This window comes from Thermobia domestica, chromosome 16 (assembly GCF_964235325.1).
Source record: "Thermobia domestica chromosome 16, izTheDome1.hap1.1, whole genome shotgun sequence".
Taxonomy (NCBI): Eukaryota; Metazoa; Arthropoda; class Insecta; order Zygentoma; family Lepismatidae; genus Thermobia; species Thermobia domestica.
In genome coordinates this window covers 99,899,896-99,915,595 of record NC_137469.1, presented here as the reverse complement: position 1 = coordinate 99,915,595, position 15,700 = coordinate 99,899,896, and the positions used below count along the sequence as shown (strand labels likewise).

Here is a 15,700-nt window from a genome sequence, read left to right as displayed (position 1 = left end):
AAATCAGAATTGACATCTTGAAACGTGCCATGTGTATAGAATACTAAATCATGAAAGTTTTGGCAGAACTCGATAGAAGTTATGTACAATAAGAACAAAAATGCAATGCTTGTAAAAAAAAAAAAAAAAAAAAAAAAACCTGAAAAAACACTCCTCAATTTTAAGAATTCTACCACTTTTTGCATATATATATATATACTATCTTCAACTGTCAGCTCTCAAATGATGTTAGATCTGACTCGCTGCGACTCATATACCTTGAGATTTGGGACAATAACACCATCTGCGCAAAGATACCACATTTTTTTTTAAACTATGTAATATTTCCTATAATTTTTAAAGATATAAATAAGTTGAACCTACTTAAAATGTGTCAGATAGATAATCATGTCAGTAAAAAATATCAGTTTGTAGTTGGAATGTTGAATACTAAACTGTCAAAGCTTCGTTCGTTCGTTCTCAATGGTTCGAGCGGCTCGGCTCTCAGCTCATTCACTATCGAGCCGAACCAACAGCTCACCAACCAAGTCGGCTCGAGCCATTTGCTCAGTTGAACCGAGCAGAGCCGGTTGACATCACTACATGGGTTGGGCTTCTGCTTCAGCTCAATATTTCGACCGTGCAGGTCAGCCTTGGTGGTAAGAACTACAGTATATACTTATGTTGGTGCTCACAACATTTGAAGCTGTCTCTTTATGAAAATCCATTGTCGTCTTGTTAATCGAGACGAGACGAGACGAGATGCGAGCAGTGTCCCCTCTCATGAGCAACACTAAAAATATACCGTATGCCTATTACTACTTACATTTCTAATTAATTTCGCTTTCCAGTCTAATCAGGCCAGGATTTCAAAACGAGCTAAACGAGCGAGCCATTTATCAAACTCGACTCGACTCGAAACTATACCTCAAAACAGTGACTCGACTCGAGAAAATTATCATTGACTCGACTCGAAACTCGACTTGAATTCGCTTCGAGTTTCGAGTCGAGTCGAGTTTTAGCTCGACTCGTGCGCATCTCTAACCGTTCCTCACTAAATTATTTCGTCTCCCAGAAAACTGGGTTACAGAACCACAACACCGACACAGGAAAACTTATATATGCAACACAATTTTGAATCCCAATAGCAATTAACATATTAAATTAAATAATTTGAATTTGATAAGCCTATATCTCATTTGATGGTTTAAATATTCGCTTTTTTTTTTTTTTTTTTTTTTTTTAAGTATCTAGGAGCACAATTACCAATATCATAATATCTAAAGTTCTTTACTGCATGTTGTATTGTATAGTTGCGAAACATTGTCGCTTACTTTAAGGGAAGAACGCAGACTGAAAGTATTTGAGAGAAAACTCTTGAGACGAATATTCGGATCCAAGAACAGGAATGGGAAATGGCGGAAACTTTATAACGATGAACTATATAATTTATATCGTTTACCAAACATTATTATGGTCATCAAGTCTAGGAGGCTCAGGTGGGAAAACGATGTAGCCAGAATGGAAGAAAGTACGAACGTTTTCAAAGTTTTAACTGGAAATCCAATTAGAAAACGTCTGTTATGAAGACCTAGGCGCAGAGAGGAGGGCAATATTAAGACGAATCTCGCAGAAATAGGGGTACAAAGTAGAAACTGGATCCAGTTGGCTAAGAACATAATTAAATGAAGAAATTTTGTGAATGCAGCATTGAACCTCCGGGTTCTATGGACCATAGTTGGTTAGTTCTTTACTTTCTGTGTTTCTTCTTGCATTCAACTATAACACACACACACACACACACACACACACAAACACACACACACACAAAATTAAAAGCAAAATGTAATTTCGTAGACAAAAACAGTGCTGCCACGATAGTAGACGAGAAATTTTATGAATATCCTAGGGAACACTAGTTCACCCAGGTCTTAAGATCTCAAACATTGTTTTGGTGTTGAATGATTCATAGTATGAAAACTAAAAATTGATAAATTGATTGTAAATATATATAAAGAGTCTGTATCAACGTTTAAAGATATGCAAGTCATTACACAATATATTCCAATAATTAACATGATTTAAATATTGTTATATAACACCATTTGTGGACCTCCCGTGACGCAGAACGATTGTGATAACTTCTAGATGAAATTAAGAATGTATTTATATCAGGGCGCAAAATTTCAAAGTCAGACGCACTCGCCAATCCAAAAATGATGATCGCCAGTATCTCTCACATACAAATTATGAGAGGTCCCCCCCCCCTCTTCCGTTCCACGGCCTTTGGTTTGACAAAGAAAGAGATTACATCAGGGCGTAAAATTTCAAAACCAGACCAGGAGGGGCGAATTACAACGTTGCGAAGACTTCACATTTCATGTTTTCTCTCACTCAGTGACAATTATTTTCGTGCGAAACAGAAACCGCGCAGCCCTGTGAGTTTAGGCAGAAACCAACCTATTAAACACTGGTCGCCAGCTCTAAATTTCTAGTCGCCAATGGCGACCTGTCGATCGGAAATTTTGTGCCCTGATTTATATGATTATTTATATAAATGATAGCAAAATAATATTTTAAAATTGATGAATTTTTCCCCAGCACGTTTACCAGAACCATTCTTTGAAAAAAAATCAAAAACTTATATAAATTTATTTGTATAGCTAAGTGTGAAACATAGTATTTAATTTAGTTTCATTTTATACTTAACTTTTATTTTAATTTCAGATAGGGAATGAATATTTTAGTTTCAGGGAATGAATGAAAAAGTGGAAGATCTTAAAAACTTCGTTTTTGGGGAGCAAAAATCAGATAATTTCTTTATTAAAAAAAATATATATTTAGCAACAGTTATTTCTGTTTCTTATTTGCTTTAGTCAGACGTATCTCGTGCTAAAACACAAGCTGGTCATTTTAACATGTTTGAGAATCGACGTAAAAAGAAAAAGAGTTAATTTAAAAAGCATTTCTCAGTTTGTTCAAAAATCTAGTGTAGCTTAAACCCAGAGTGGGAACAGATATAAGAATTAAGAATTTGGGAAATCAGTAATTTCATATAATGTTCAAAAAGTGTTAATAGAAACCAGAAATTATTTTTAGCTATTTATCTTAATATCTTACGTTGAGGCTGTTAATGCTAACTCTACGTCCTATAGAAGTCGGGGAAAGTCATAAAATAAACTATTAACCACCTTTCAGGGGCCTATTTCTCAAACCTACTAGTCTTCTAATAACTAACTAGACTAACTCTATGGCCTATGGAACCCGGAGGTTCAATGCCGCATTCTAAAAGCTCCCCATTGACTTATGTCCTTAAGCCAGCTGAATTCAGTTGCTACTTTTTACTCCTATTTCTTCAAGATCTATCTTACTATTGTCCTTCTATCTGCGCCTATGTTATTCTAATTTTCGTTTCCCGATTGGACTTCCAGTCAAAACTTTCAAACCGTTCCTACCTTCTTCCATCCTGGCTACATGACCTGCCCACCTGAACCTCCAAGATTTGATGACCCTAACAATGTTTGGTAAACGGTATAAATTATATAGTTCCTCATGAAGTTTCCACCATTCTCCAAACTCCATTCCATTGGGTCCAAATATTCGTCTCAGGATCTTGTTCTCAAATATTTTCAGTCTACGTCCTTCCCCCCGAGTAAGCGAGTATCTTTTGCGACCATACAGAACAACAGACATGGTTATTGTTTTATATATTCTGAACTTCAAACTTCTCGACAAAATTCGCGATGATAAAAGATTTTGAACTGAATAATAATACATATTCCCTGCTTTTATTCGACATTTAATTTCTTCGTGAATATAGTTTTGGCCTGTTAATATTAATCCTAGATATTTGAAAGTATCCGAAGTAATAATAATAATAATAATAATAATAATAATAATAATAATAATAATAATAATAATAATAATAATAATAATAATAATAATAATAATAATAATAATAATAATGGCCTAGCAACGTCACTATGCAATTATATTGCTCGTTACTCAAATAATTAGGGTTATTTATTTGAAACATTATTTTGTAAAATTTTATCAGAACAAATCAATATTTTCTACCACTACCTACGCTTAATTTAATTTATTCATTCATTCATTTATATGATGTGCTGCTGATTTTGTAAAGTTTCACAGAAATTTGTAAAAATTTTTGCAAAGTTACATTTTTGGTCTACTGTTTCCTTCGCCAGTTATACGGTATATATATTACGTATCATCAAGTATAATACAAATTAAGTAAATGGACGTAGTAATGTTTACGTTTTCATATGTAGTAACGAATTCATTATCTGTAAATACATACCTTCAAGTTTACGAATGGATGTTTTGTGAACAAGGAGGCGTTATACAGAATGAAGCTTTTCGTGGAAGATGTTTGGAATTATTTAAAAATAGAAAAAAAAAATAAACAAATAGCTTTTAATATTTTGAAATATATTCATAACCAGAGTCGGTATACTTTGTACAAGCCTGGTGCCTTTCAGTGGATCTATGCCCGCGTTGGCAACACTAGCCGCCCATCTGAAAGAAGTTGCAACTTTCTGTTGGAAAGTGGCAGAAGTTTGAAGGCGCCGGCTACGGAAACAGCGTGAAGTAAGTTCGCAGCTCAAGAAGGTAGGCAATTTTGGACGTAACCAATTTTCAACCGAAAAAGAGAAAGAAGTGGTGTTTGGTTTTTTTTAAAAGGTTTTTGTGGTGGTGGATTCCTATTTCGAAACTGGTGGTGGAATTATTTATTTTTTCTTTTTTCCTTTTTTTTACAAAGATTATCGAAAGGGGGATGGTTTTTGTAGTTTTGTTTGGTGTCGGTGGTTGGTTGATTAATTGGTGTTAGGTACAACAATAATTGTTAATATTATTTTACGAAATGAACCCTACTTTACAAGTGTCATATCCGACAACGGAGAAAGGTGCTCGAAGACCAAAGTGCGCCAGATGTAGAAATCATGGAATGATATCGTGGCTCAAAGGACACAAGAGACATTGCAGGTTTAAGGACTGTGTTTGTGCTAAGTGCAACCTAATTGCTGAGCGACAGAGAGTAATGGCAGCACAGGTGAGTATATCTTTTTTTATTATTATTTATTTATTTCAAGCAATATGTGCGTCACTGTTCGAAGTGTAAGCGTCAATCTTCGAACTATTGTATCATTATTAAAAATATGCACGTCACCGTTTAATTTATTTTATATATACTGAAAATAAATAAAACAATTTGTTTCAGCAGAATAGAAAGCTACAAATTATTATTGGCTACCAGCGATATTATTGGCGCCATAACGTACAAAAATTTACCCTCGAACAGGGGTGGGAGTGGATCTGAAAAGGTAGGGGGACGGGTGACATCACGCGGTCCGCCGTACTTATCTTTGCCCTTTGTAAGTTTTATGAAGTGCAGGAATGCCATAGATGTATTTTGGAAGTGACGCAGCGGCGTCCTCCCGCGTTCCCTTTTACTTTTAACACCTGCCCTCAAGCATAAAGGTGCCGGACCTTAGGGGCTCATACCCCTTCAGCCCTATTTTTCCAAATAATGTAATTGAAGTGACTAAGAGTCCCGATTGTTTTAGTGTTGTTTTCGTTACAAAACAATTTTCCAGTCTATACGTTTCTAAAAAAAATGAAGGTGCATCTTCATTATGAGAACATAGTATTTATGATACGTTTCTTAATTATCTATGGGTAAATTTCCAGATATATTTTTCCGAAAAAATTTTCGTTCTAAATAAATGTCCAAGATTAAGTCCACATAAAACTGTAAAATAGATTGAATGCATGTATAAGAATATTAAGTTACCGCAATTTATAATTTTCCAATAACAAGTTTTCATAAGTGAAAAAATTTTCAAATATTATTTCCTACTTAATAATGAAAATTTTTATATTGTGTTTTTGTGTCTGGGTAAAGTACAGGGAAAAATAAAGTACAGAAACTTAAACTTTTTATTTAATGAAAAAAAAAACGGCATAAAAGTTCCTTATAAAGATGATTATTTTATACTGTATATGGTTAACTATGGTTATATATGACTACACGGACATACCGAGAAAGATTCGGCCCCGGGAAATTTCTGACTTTGGAACAAATTTTTATATAGGTCGATACTATAGTAGTAACAATCTTGTTCGTTATTATAAATTCTAGTTCTAGAAAATACAGCCAGAAAAACTTTGTATTGAAAATATAGATAATTATAGTAAAAATAATATAAATATTATAATGTTCATTCATTATAATATAAGAATAATGAATGAAATCATAATAATTATGTTAAAAAATGCGTATGTAACCAAAAAGCAAGACATGTCTTGTTATTTTATAAATTAAAATGAAGTTTAGTTATTGCGGCTTGCATATTCGTACTTTTCTTTCCTTTTTTAATTGGGAGAATATCTGCAAAAATCAATCTGCTTTGAGCTACTTCAGTTAAACTTTGGAAATTTGGGTAGTCTAATGAAAAACTTACGGCAGAGACTTTATACAGTGAAACCTCTAAATAACGGACACCAATGGGACGGGGATTTTTGTCCGTTACTAAGAGGTGTCCGTTACAGAGAGGTTACAAAAATTTAATTTTCTCAACGGTAATTGTATGCAGTAATATACAGTAAATACATTATGTATGAGCGTAAATACGTAAAATTCAATATGAAAATACTCTATTTAGTATGTATTTGAATTACTGGGACGGACGTAGGAGAAATTCGTTTCTGTTAAATAATATTATTGTTGGGGAATGTGTTAATATGTTCGTATACTGCAAATGATGATGCGTGTATGGTAATTTTCTTAAGGACATGTCATCACCCTGTAAAAAATCCATTAATTCACTTACCGCCTATATTAAAAGTAAAAATAGCTTTTAAAAGTATGCAATATTATTATTAAATACTGAAAATGTGGAGAAGAAACTCACCAAATTTCTTGGGGAAAAGTCTGCAGTAGTTGTCTGCCGCGTAGATCCTACGGGCACTAGTTTCTGTTCGAAATTTGCTTGCAACTGTTGGATCAATTGGAGAACTTCTATTTCACCGCGATTAATGGCAAATTTCTTTAATTGTTCAACTGTTTGACACACCAATTTGTACAAAAGAAAACTTTTGCTTTTCCAAAAAAGTAAGAGAGAAAGCATTGCTCGTTGAAAAATGTTATTGCAAAATAAACAATGTTTCTTTTGTTATCTATGAAATTGTCGGGAAAGATGCAAGGCCCAGAGGAAAAAGCACTAAATTTGTTAGGGAAGGAAAGATCCGCATAGAATTCTTGACCATACGACTAATCCAGCATGAATGTTCGTGCTTATTGAAGATTTTCTAGGATTTCCACCAGAATCAGTTTATTGCGGGCAGATAAAAAGAAGCATTTCAAGTTCAGCTTAAAGTTGTTCTGTTTGATGATAGATACATTTGTGGGGAAAAACTTTTCTGTCTACTGTCATATAGGCCTATCGCTGAACCGAGAATAATTCCTGTCCGTTATGAAGAGGTTATTGAAACGTTTGGGGGTAAAAAAGGACTGTCCGCGTCCGTATCTGAGAGTGTCCGTAAAAGGGAGGGTTTTGTTCCGTAAGATAACATATATTTCTGCCGGGACAAAAAAATCTGTCCGTATTATAGAGGTGTCCGTTATTGAGAGGTGTCCGTTAAGGGAAGTTTCACTGTATTAGCATGACTTATGTGATGAAACTGCGTAAGAAAATTAGTAAAGTTATGAGGGAACATCGTACTACACATATAAAACTGATAAAACATTGATAGGCCCTATTATTACTTTCTGTGATCAAAAGTAAATCCTATGGGAAAAGTACATTAAATGTTTCGAACATCTTTTTTTCAGAAATAAAGAATTGTTAGATTTTCTACTTCATGGAAGTATTATTTCCTGGAGTTTCTATTACAGATAAAGTTTACGGTACAACAACGATGTTATAAGCGAAACAACTTTTCATTAGGGATGCGCACGAGTCGAGATACACTTTGTAAAATTCGAGATCAGTTGAGACAAACATATTTCTCGACTCGAATGTCTCGAAAATCTTTCTATAATTTTTAATATTATTTTGAAGAAAGTATGATATTCACTCAGCAGTATTCACTCAAATTCAAAAGACCTCAACAATTTATCCCTCTACAAGCCACATGCTCTTCATCGTCTCTCTGGCAAAGTCGGTAGAGCACGCGGCTAGTAATCCAGAGGTTGATGGTTCGCGCCCATTTTAGGGTGATTTTTTTTTTACTTGTTTAAAGTGCTTTTTAGACTCACCCTAATGTAAACACATTACGTTATAGGCGATTTAACATATTTTGGGGGAGTAATTTTGTGGTTTATTGACGCTTACAGCATGGGGAACATACCTACAACATACTAGGCACGTTCCCCAGGTACATGTCAGACTGTGGCTATCACTTGCCACCCATGTGATTTCTCTCTCAGAGGTGCATAAGGCACATACTGGACACATTCCCGTGTACCTGAGGGAACATGATAGGCATATGTCTGCTATGTAATTGTGCTGTTAGAGGAGTGACCCTAGGTAATGGAGAACATACCGTCAAACAATCTATTTCATTAGATAATATTTTCTAAATACACTACATAATTACGCAAAGACATTATTATTATTATTATTCTTTGATTTACGCAAAATTAAAAAAAAAACTATAGTAAGCCGAGATAAATCGATAGGAACTGATGGACACCATTTAAGTTTTTGATATTAGTTACAGCAGCAAACTTTTTCAAGTGAAGACCACTTTTATTAGTCAGAATATTCGACAGACCACCTTATATACTATATTCTACAGAATTATACTATATTCTTTATAGCATATTATACTATACTATAATATATACTATATTATACTATACTATATACTATATATTATATTCTAATATATTCTACAGAATATTCTTGTATCTTAGAAAACAAATTTATCACTTTTTTAACTAACGTATTGAGCTTATATTAGTACGCTTATATTTTTAAACTAACAATAATTAAAATTGCCTTAATTTTATGTTGGTAATAGCTATAAATATCCGTCGTTGTGGGTCTTAATCCAGAACCTGAATGAAAGAATAAGCATGGTCGTTGCCGACTCTTTAATTCGGGAAATCGATTAAAAGAGAGGAAAAGGTATTTTTACTCCATTCCCCGATGTTTAGAATCTATTGATACGTAAACCCGCACAACCGCCCGGGTTGATAGAAAATATGGATTGATACACACAAGGCGTTCTTTAAAATAGCTATAAACGTGCATACGTTTTCACATACACTTTCATCCCCTCCAAATTCGATCCCCATCGAGCCAAAAATCGAAAAAGTGCTTCGTACAGAATTAGATCTGGTTAAAATCTAGGTCTATCTGTGTACAGAATTTGGTAGTTCTATGGTACTCTTTTCTATACAAAAAGCTGATGGCAGGCGGACAAACACACGCAGATATAATTATTTTATATATAATTATTTTATATATAATTATTTTATATATATAGATTAGGGGTGGCCATTTCCGGAAAGATAATTTTCCGGTTTCCGAAAATCACGTTTTTTGCTTTCCTGAATATTTTCTGTTTTCCGCTTTTCTGGGAAATTTTCCGTTTTCCGCTGTTCGGGAAAATTTTTCGTTTGCGTTTTCCGGAAAATTTTCCGATTTTTTTTTTTTTTTTTTTTTTTTTTTTTTTTTTTTTTTTTTTTTTTAGGGGGAAATTTTCCGTCTTCCGCTTTTCCTTAAAATTTTCCGTGTTATGCTTACAGGAAAATTGCGAGTCTTCAGGTTTCCAATTATTAGGTTTCCGGAAAAAATATTTTCCATTTTTCGGAAAATGTGGCTCTTCCTAGTATAGAATAGTAGAAGAAAATATGTTATATTAATTTTTGTTTAGGCTATCAAAAATATTTTATAATACTTCTACCTAAACAATTAGAACTTTCGTTTCTATATGAAGATTCACTTATCAATGATATCGAAATTGATTATCAGTTATTGTTAAAATTTTAAAATTAATGTTTTTTAAAATTAATACAATCAAGAATATTATTGATAGTTTCTCGACTGCGGAATTCAAAGTGCCGTCACCTACATCTTAGAACAAGGTCAAAATGTCACTCACAAAAAAAAAAAAAAAAAAAAAAATTGTTGAACTTCAAAAAAAAAAAATGTCATATTAATGCTATGTACTGCTGTTGTATGTAATGCTATGTACTACTATTGTATTTCATATGTACATTATTCTCAATAAAAATTATATAAAAAATATATAAATGAATATGCTAACTAACGGCTGAGGAAGATATAAGATTTGCTGTTATCTGTCTTTTCTCAATGTCTGATGAAGAGGACGTTAGGTCCTTGAAATAGTAACAAAAACGTATAGTTATTAAATAATTTATTTTGTTCCGGTCAAAAAAAAAAAAAAAATAGAATTTGTATAATCTAAGTTATTAAATTTTAAATTCTATTATTTGAATATTCTACTGTGTATAGACCCAGATTCTCAACTAGACTATAGTGTTTGATACACAATTCACTTAAATTATGACTCTTTTCATCTAATGTTCAATATAAGAATAGTTCTTGAAGACCACAGTCCAAGAGTGCTGAATTAGAAGTTCAATTCCTATTATTATTATTATTATTATTATTATTATTATTATTATTATTATTATTATTATTATTATTATTATTATTATTATTATTATTATTATTATTAAAGCTAGTACATATTGCCTTTTATCTAGACGAAATTGTTATAAACCCTGTAGAATGGGTCTCTCAGGAGTTTTAGTTATTCCATTCATGATAGTTAAGAAATTACTTAGGTTCAAATCTACTTTACGTGTCTCCATTAAGATATTATGCTTTGTCAGTCAGAATGATTTTAATCGCACATTTTAACTGTTTGAACATTACAATTGGAAACAAGGTCCCTTATTCTATGTGTATTGCTTAGTTTAATACATTAACTGCTGATTTCGTGAGGGAAGGGGGCTTCAATCTTATCTGCCCATGTAATATAGTGAATCAGTCAGAAAATAACTTGTAAGCATCGATATGAGTCAATATAATGTAACTAGCTGAAATGCCTACTTTCCGCACGGGAAAAAACACTTTTATGGAATTATTACGTCAAAAAATAATTGAATTCGTATAAGGTCAAACTGATAACTTTTTTCTTTTTTCGGAAGTCGGTTAAAAAGAACTTTAGTAGTTCTAAAGTATTGTAACGTATTTTATGAAACATTTTAGTGCATATTTTCTTCATACACACTCGTGGAGCGCAATTAAAAAGCAAGTATTTATATCAGTTTCATACGGTAGACATGTATTAAATCCTGTCTTCTTATAGTAAAGCATTGAAAGTTTTGAACAAGGTACGTTCGGGTATAATGTCATATATCAAAATAAATTAACAATTGATTCGCCGATTTTAGTTTACAATCGTCGAAATTACGAACAATAAGATCTATCCAATCACGAAAATCTTATAAGAGAATGTTATACAAAGCAACGCAAAAACGGAAGGAAGAAGTCACATCGAGAGATTATAAAGAAATTTGTCGTGGTGCGAAAAATTTGAAGCATTTCCCCCTTCCCCTTTAGTGTGAAAAATTCAATCAAAACTTAATGATATAAATCTAGGACGACTCAAGTACTAAATATGTTCAAAAATTAATTTTAAACGTTTAAAAAGTTTCCTCACTTTAGCCATTTTATGAATATCAAATGGGAATCAAATAGTATATATACACAATACACAAATAATGGTTATACCAAAATGAAGCTTTGTTCATGCATATATTTTTAAACTAGGAAGCAACTATTGAAGTACAATATAACCGCACAGTGTTGCTAAATGTAACTGAAAGTGTTTTTTTTTTTTTTTTTTTTTTTTTTTTTTTTTTTTTTTTTTTTGCAAAACGTAAATTAACTCATACGTATAAATGTTCTGTCGTTAATTTTCAGTTTATTTAGTTGGAGTAGCTTGGAGACTATGGAGCAGAAAAAGTAATTTTTCATTTCCACCCATAACTAATCGAATGAGGCCTCTGTTAGGTGAAACTACGGAAATTGTAGTTTTCATAAATTAACACTCTGAATTGGCAACATTGCTGATGTTTCAGTTCATCAAAATGTGTATTAAGGATCCGTCTACATTATGCAATTCCTGAAAACAACGAAAAAAAAAAAACTTTGAAATTATCACGATAAAACTTTTACTTACATGCACCCGGCATCATTGCTATTCATTTCTATGGAGCTACTTAAAGCAAGAGGTATACAAGTTCAATTCTGGAACTATATAAGATCAGCAAACGAACACTCGCAGTGCTATTGAGAACATTAATACTTCTACTCTTCGTAAAGTTGCTGCTAACATGTTGAAACGTGTAAACCAGTGCTCGAATCAAAACAGGGGGCACTCCCAGCATCGCTGTAGAGAGTTGATAACTCGTTTCGTGTAGCAGTGTTGCCGGGTACATATAAGTAAAAGTTTTATCATCGTAATTTCAGTTTCTTTTTCATTGTTTTCAGGAATTGCATAATGTAGACAGATCCTTAACACACCTTTTGATGCACTGAAACATCAGCAATATTGCCAATTCAGAGTGTTGATTTATGAAAACTACGATTTCCATAGTTCCCCCTTACAGAGGCCTCATCCGATTAGTTATGGGTGGAAATGAAAAATTATTTTTTCTGCTCCACAGCTTCTAAGCTACTCCAACTAAACAAACTGAAAATTAACGACAGAACACCCATTTGTATGAGTTAAGAGTCAATTTACATGTTTTACAAAAAAAAAAAAAAAAAAAAGATTTAACTTTAGCTTTCATCTGGCAACACTGTCTGGTTCCTATTGTTCTCCGATCGCTGCTTCCTAGTTTAAAAATATCTGCATGAACAAAGCTTCATTTTGGTATAACCATTATTTGTGTATCGGTTCAGGTTCAAAAGTTCTACTATCCCAAACTCCGGGTGCATTGTATATTGGACACCCTATATTTTCGGGACGAATTTTAAACTTCCCTCTTTCCCAAAGAATACATGTATTAATCGAAGCAACATTATAAAAATCCAATTCAAAATAAGTACTAACAATGTTGAAAAGTAACTTGAGAGGAAATCTCGACATATGTTGCGAGATCTGCAGAAGAAGATTTGGTAATCTTTTAATCTAATCCTGTTCTGTCTCAAGGACTGTATTTCTTCCACGAGGGATGCTGTGGATTCCCTAGAGAATTTACTAAAAGGATTTGCGCCCTCAACTTTTGGTAAAGAGCAACAAAATCCGAGGATAAATTAGAAAGATACTGATAGGTCTTCTTTCAGGATCTCACAAAAAGAAATCAATGCAGTATGGTCCAAGTTAATTCGATTACGACAGCAACACCCAGAAGCTATGTTTGTGTTTCGAGTTTGCAGTCGGGTGATCCTATTTCTATGAAAATAAAGACTCCCTGTGTACATTTGCGGGTGATACCAGAAACTTGGTAACAAAGAATAAGTCAGCAACGCTTTCTTCTTTGTCTGTATGATTAATATGAACGTATGGTCATTGAAAATTATCTTACAAGTAGAATATTTGTTTGAAGATTAGAATCGATTATATTACATTTATTATTATTATTATTATTATTATTATTATTATTATTATTATTATTATTATTATTATTATTATTATTATTATTATTATTATTATTATTATTATTATTATTATTTCGTACTATTCGCTCTAAACCCTATTTACTCCTAAACCATAGATCCAAAAATATCCTTAATATGAAAAATATGTTGCATTTTAACCAAATTATGTGTTCCATTCTCGTGAAACAAGAACAGCTAATTTTCTTTTTCATATTTTAGAGTGGCTCACGAGACGAGGCGAGACGAGAAATAAGGCTTTTCTCGAAGTTTTCTCGAAAGTTTTGTCTCAAAAGTTGAAAGTTGTAAATTTATACTTAAAATTTATGCCCTGATTTTTTTATTATTATTTTTTTATCTTAATTTCATCCAGAAGTTACCAGAATTCTTCTGCGTCCCGAGGAAGTCTACGAAGGGTGTGACATAACAACATTTAAATCATATTTAATGTTGGTATTTATTGCTCACAGAGAGAAAGAGAGAGAGAGAGAGGATCATGTAACAATGAGATCTAAGATTTTGGTACAATGGTTACTCACGACACCCGAACTATTTATGATCTCGTCTCGAAAATGAGACAGACACTGTCGTATTTCTTGTCTCGTCTCGAATTTAAAAATGTACTTCTCATCTCGAATTTGTCTCGAGAAATTTCTCCTCTCGAGGGAAACACTAACAATCTCACCTTTTTTTAAAAATGTCTCGAAAGCGTGGACTTTGAAGAATAATGTTGATGCTAAACTATGCGAATATGAATTTATTCATTGTTCGTGTTGTTCGTTTAAGTTGGTGTGTAATTTGAAAATAATGTCATGTCCTGATATACTGTATGACGACTAAATAGCGAGACTGGTTTTATTACGGACAAGATAAAAAAAGAAACACCATCCATGAAGCAATGGAGCAATGCACGACATTCAGACGGTTAGCGTTTATGTATAATCTGGAAATACTGTCACCGCATCCGCTATTCATGGCGGGAAACACACAGCCATTTTGTTTAGCTAGTGAGAAGACATCGTTGTTACGGAAACAGCATGAAGCAGAGAGCAAATGTTAATTTCCGTTTTGAGATCGGGAAAAGTGCCAGTGAAACAATGTTGTCAAGGAATCCAATATAAGCGATAACTGTCTTGTCTATCTCTTATACAGATATTCAGGTGCTATATTACGATTCGAAAGTATTGCAGGAACGATTGGATATGACCCCAAGCCTATACATCTGATTTGTGTTTGTAAGGAAGAATTCGTTTGTGAAAATCATAAAATGAATACAAGAAATCGTTGCTAATTATGATGATTGTGACAGTTGATTTTAATATTAATGAGAAGATAATTTTTAGTAGAAGATATGCGGTAAGAAAAGATATTCGTCCGGTCTTGTTCTGTTCTCTGGTGCAATGACTGAAAATATGTCAGTGTTCACTATACAAAAATATACTCGCACAATATTATTATTATTATTATTATTATTATTATTATTATTATTATTATTATTATTATTATTATTATTATTATTATTATTATTATTATTAATAATAATAATAATAATAATAATAATAATAATAATAATAATAATCTTCTGTTCCAGAAGATGAAACTTAGTGTTTATGCTTTGATTTTAAGACTAAACGACAAGCAGAGAATGAAAATCATCATTATGATTCAAATTCAAATTGAAAAATTAAGTTAGTAGTGAAGACAAAGTAGTTTTTCAGCTATAAGGGGATTTTTCACCATAAAAATGTTTCTAAGGTACAGTACAAACTAGGGATGGCCACATTTTCTGGAAAAACGGAAAATATTTTTTCCGGAAACCGGAAAATTGAAAACGAAAGACGGAAAATTTTCCGGAAAAGCGGAAGACGGAAAATTTTCCGGAAAAACGGAAGACAGAAAATTTTCTGGAAAACGGAAGGCGGAAAATCTTCCGGAAAAACGGAAGACGGAAAATTTTCCGGAAAAACGGAAAACAGAAAATGTGAGTTCTGGAAACCGGAAAACTCTTTTTCCGGAAATGGCCATCCCTAGTACAAACTGGCACTGCAATTTTG

General features: G+C 32.7%; 1 protein-coding gene across 2 annotated transcripts in view; it reads left to right on the top strand.

Annotated features, from left to right (window-relative positions):
- The first annotated feature begins 4,448 nt into the window (after positions 1-4,448).
- The window catches only part of LOC145673270 (doublesex- and mab-3-related transcription factor A2-like), a 51,701-nt gene continuing 40,449 nt past the window's right edge, over positions 4,449-15,700 (top strand). The window contains exons 1-2 of one of the 2 annotated variants that reach the window (XM_081742808.1): positions 4,449-4,611; positions 4,884-5,053. In XM_081742808.1, the coding sequence (XP_081598934.1) occupies positions 4,949-5,053 (105 nt within the window). In that variant the 5' untranslated portion in view covers positions 4,449-4,611; positions 4,884-4,948. The other variant, XM_081742807.1, reaches the window with a different exon arrangement.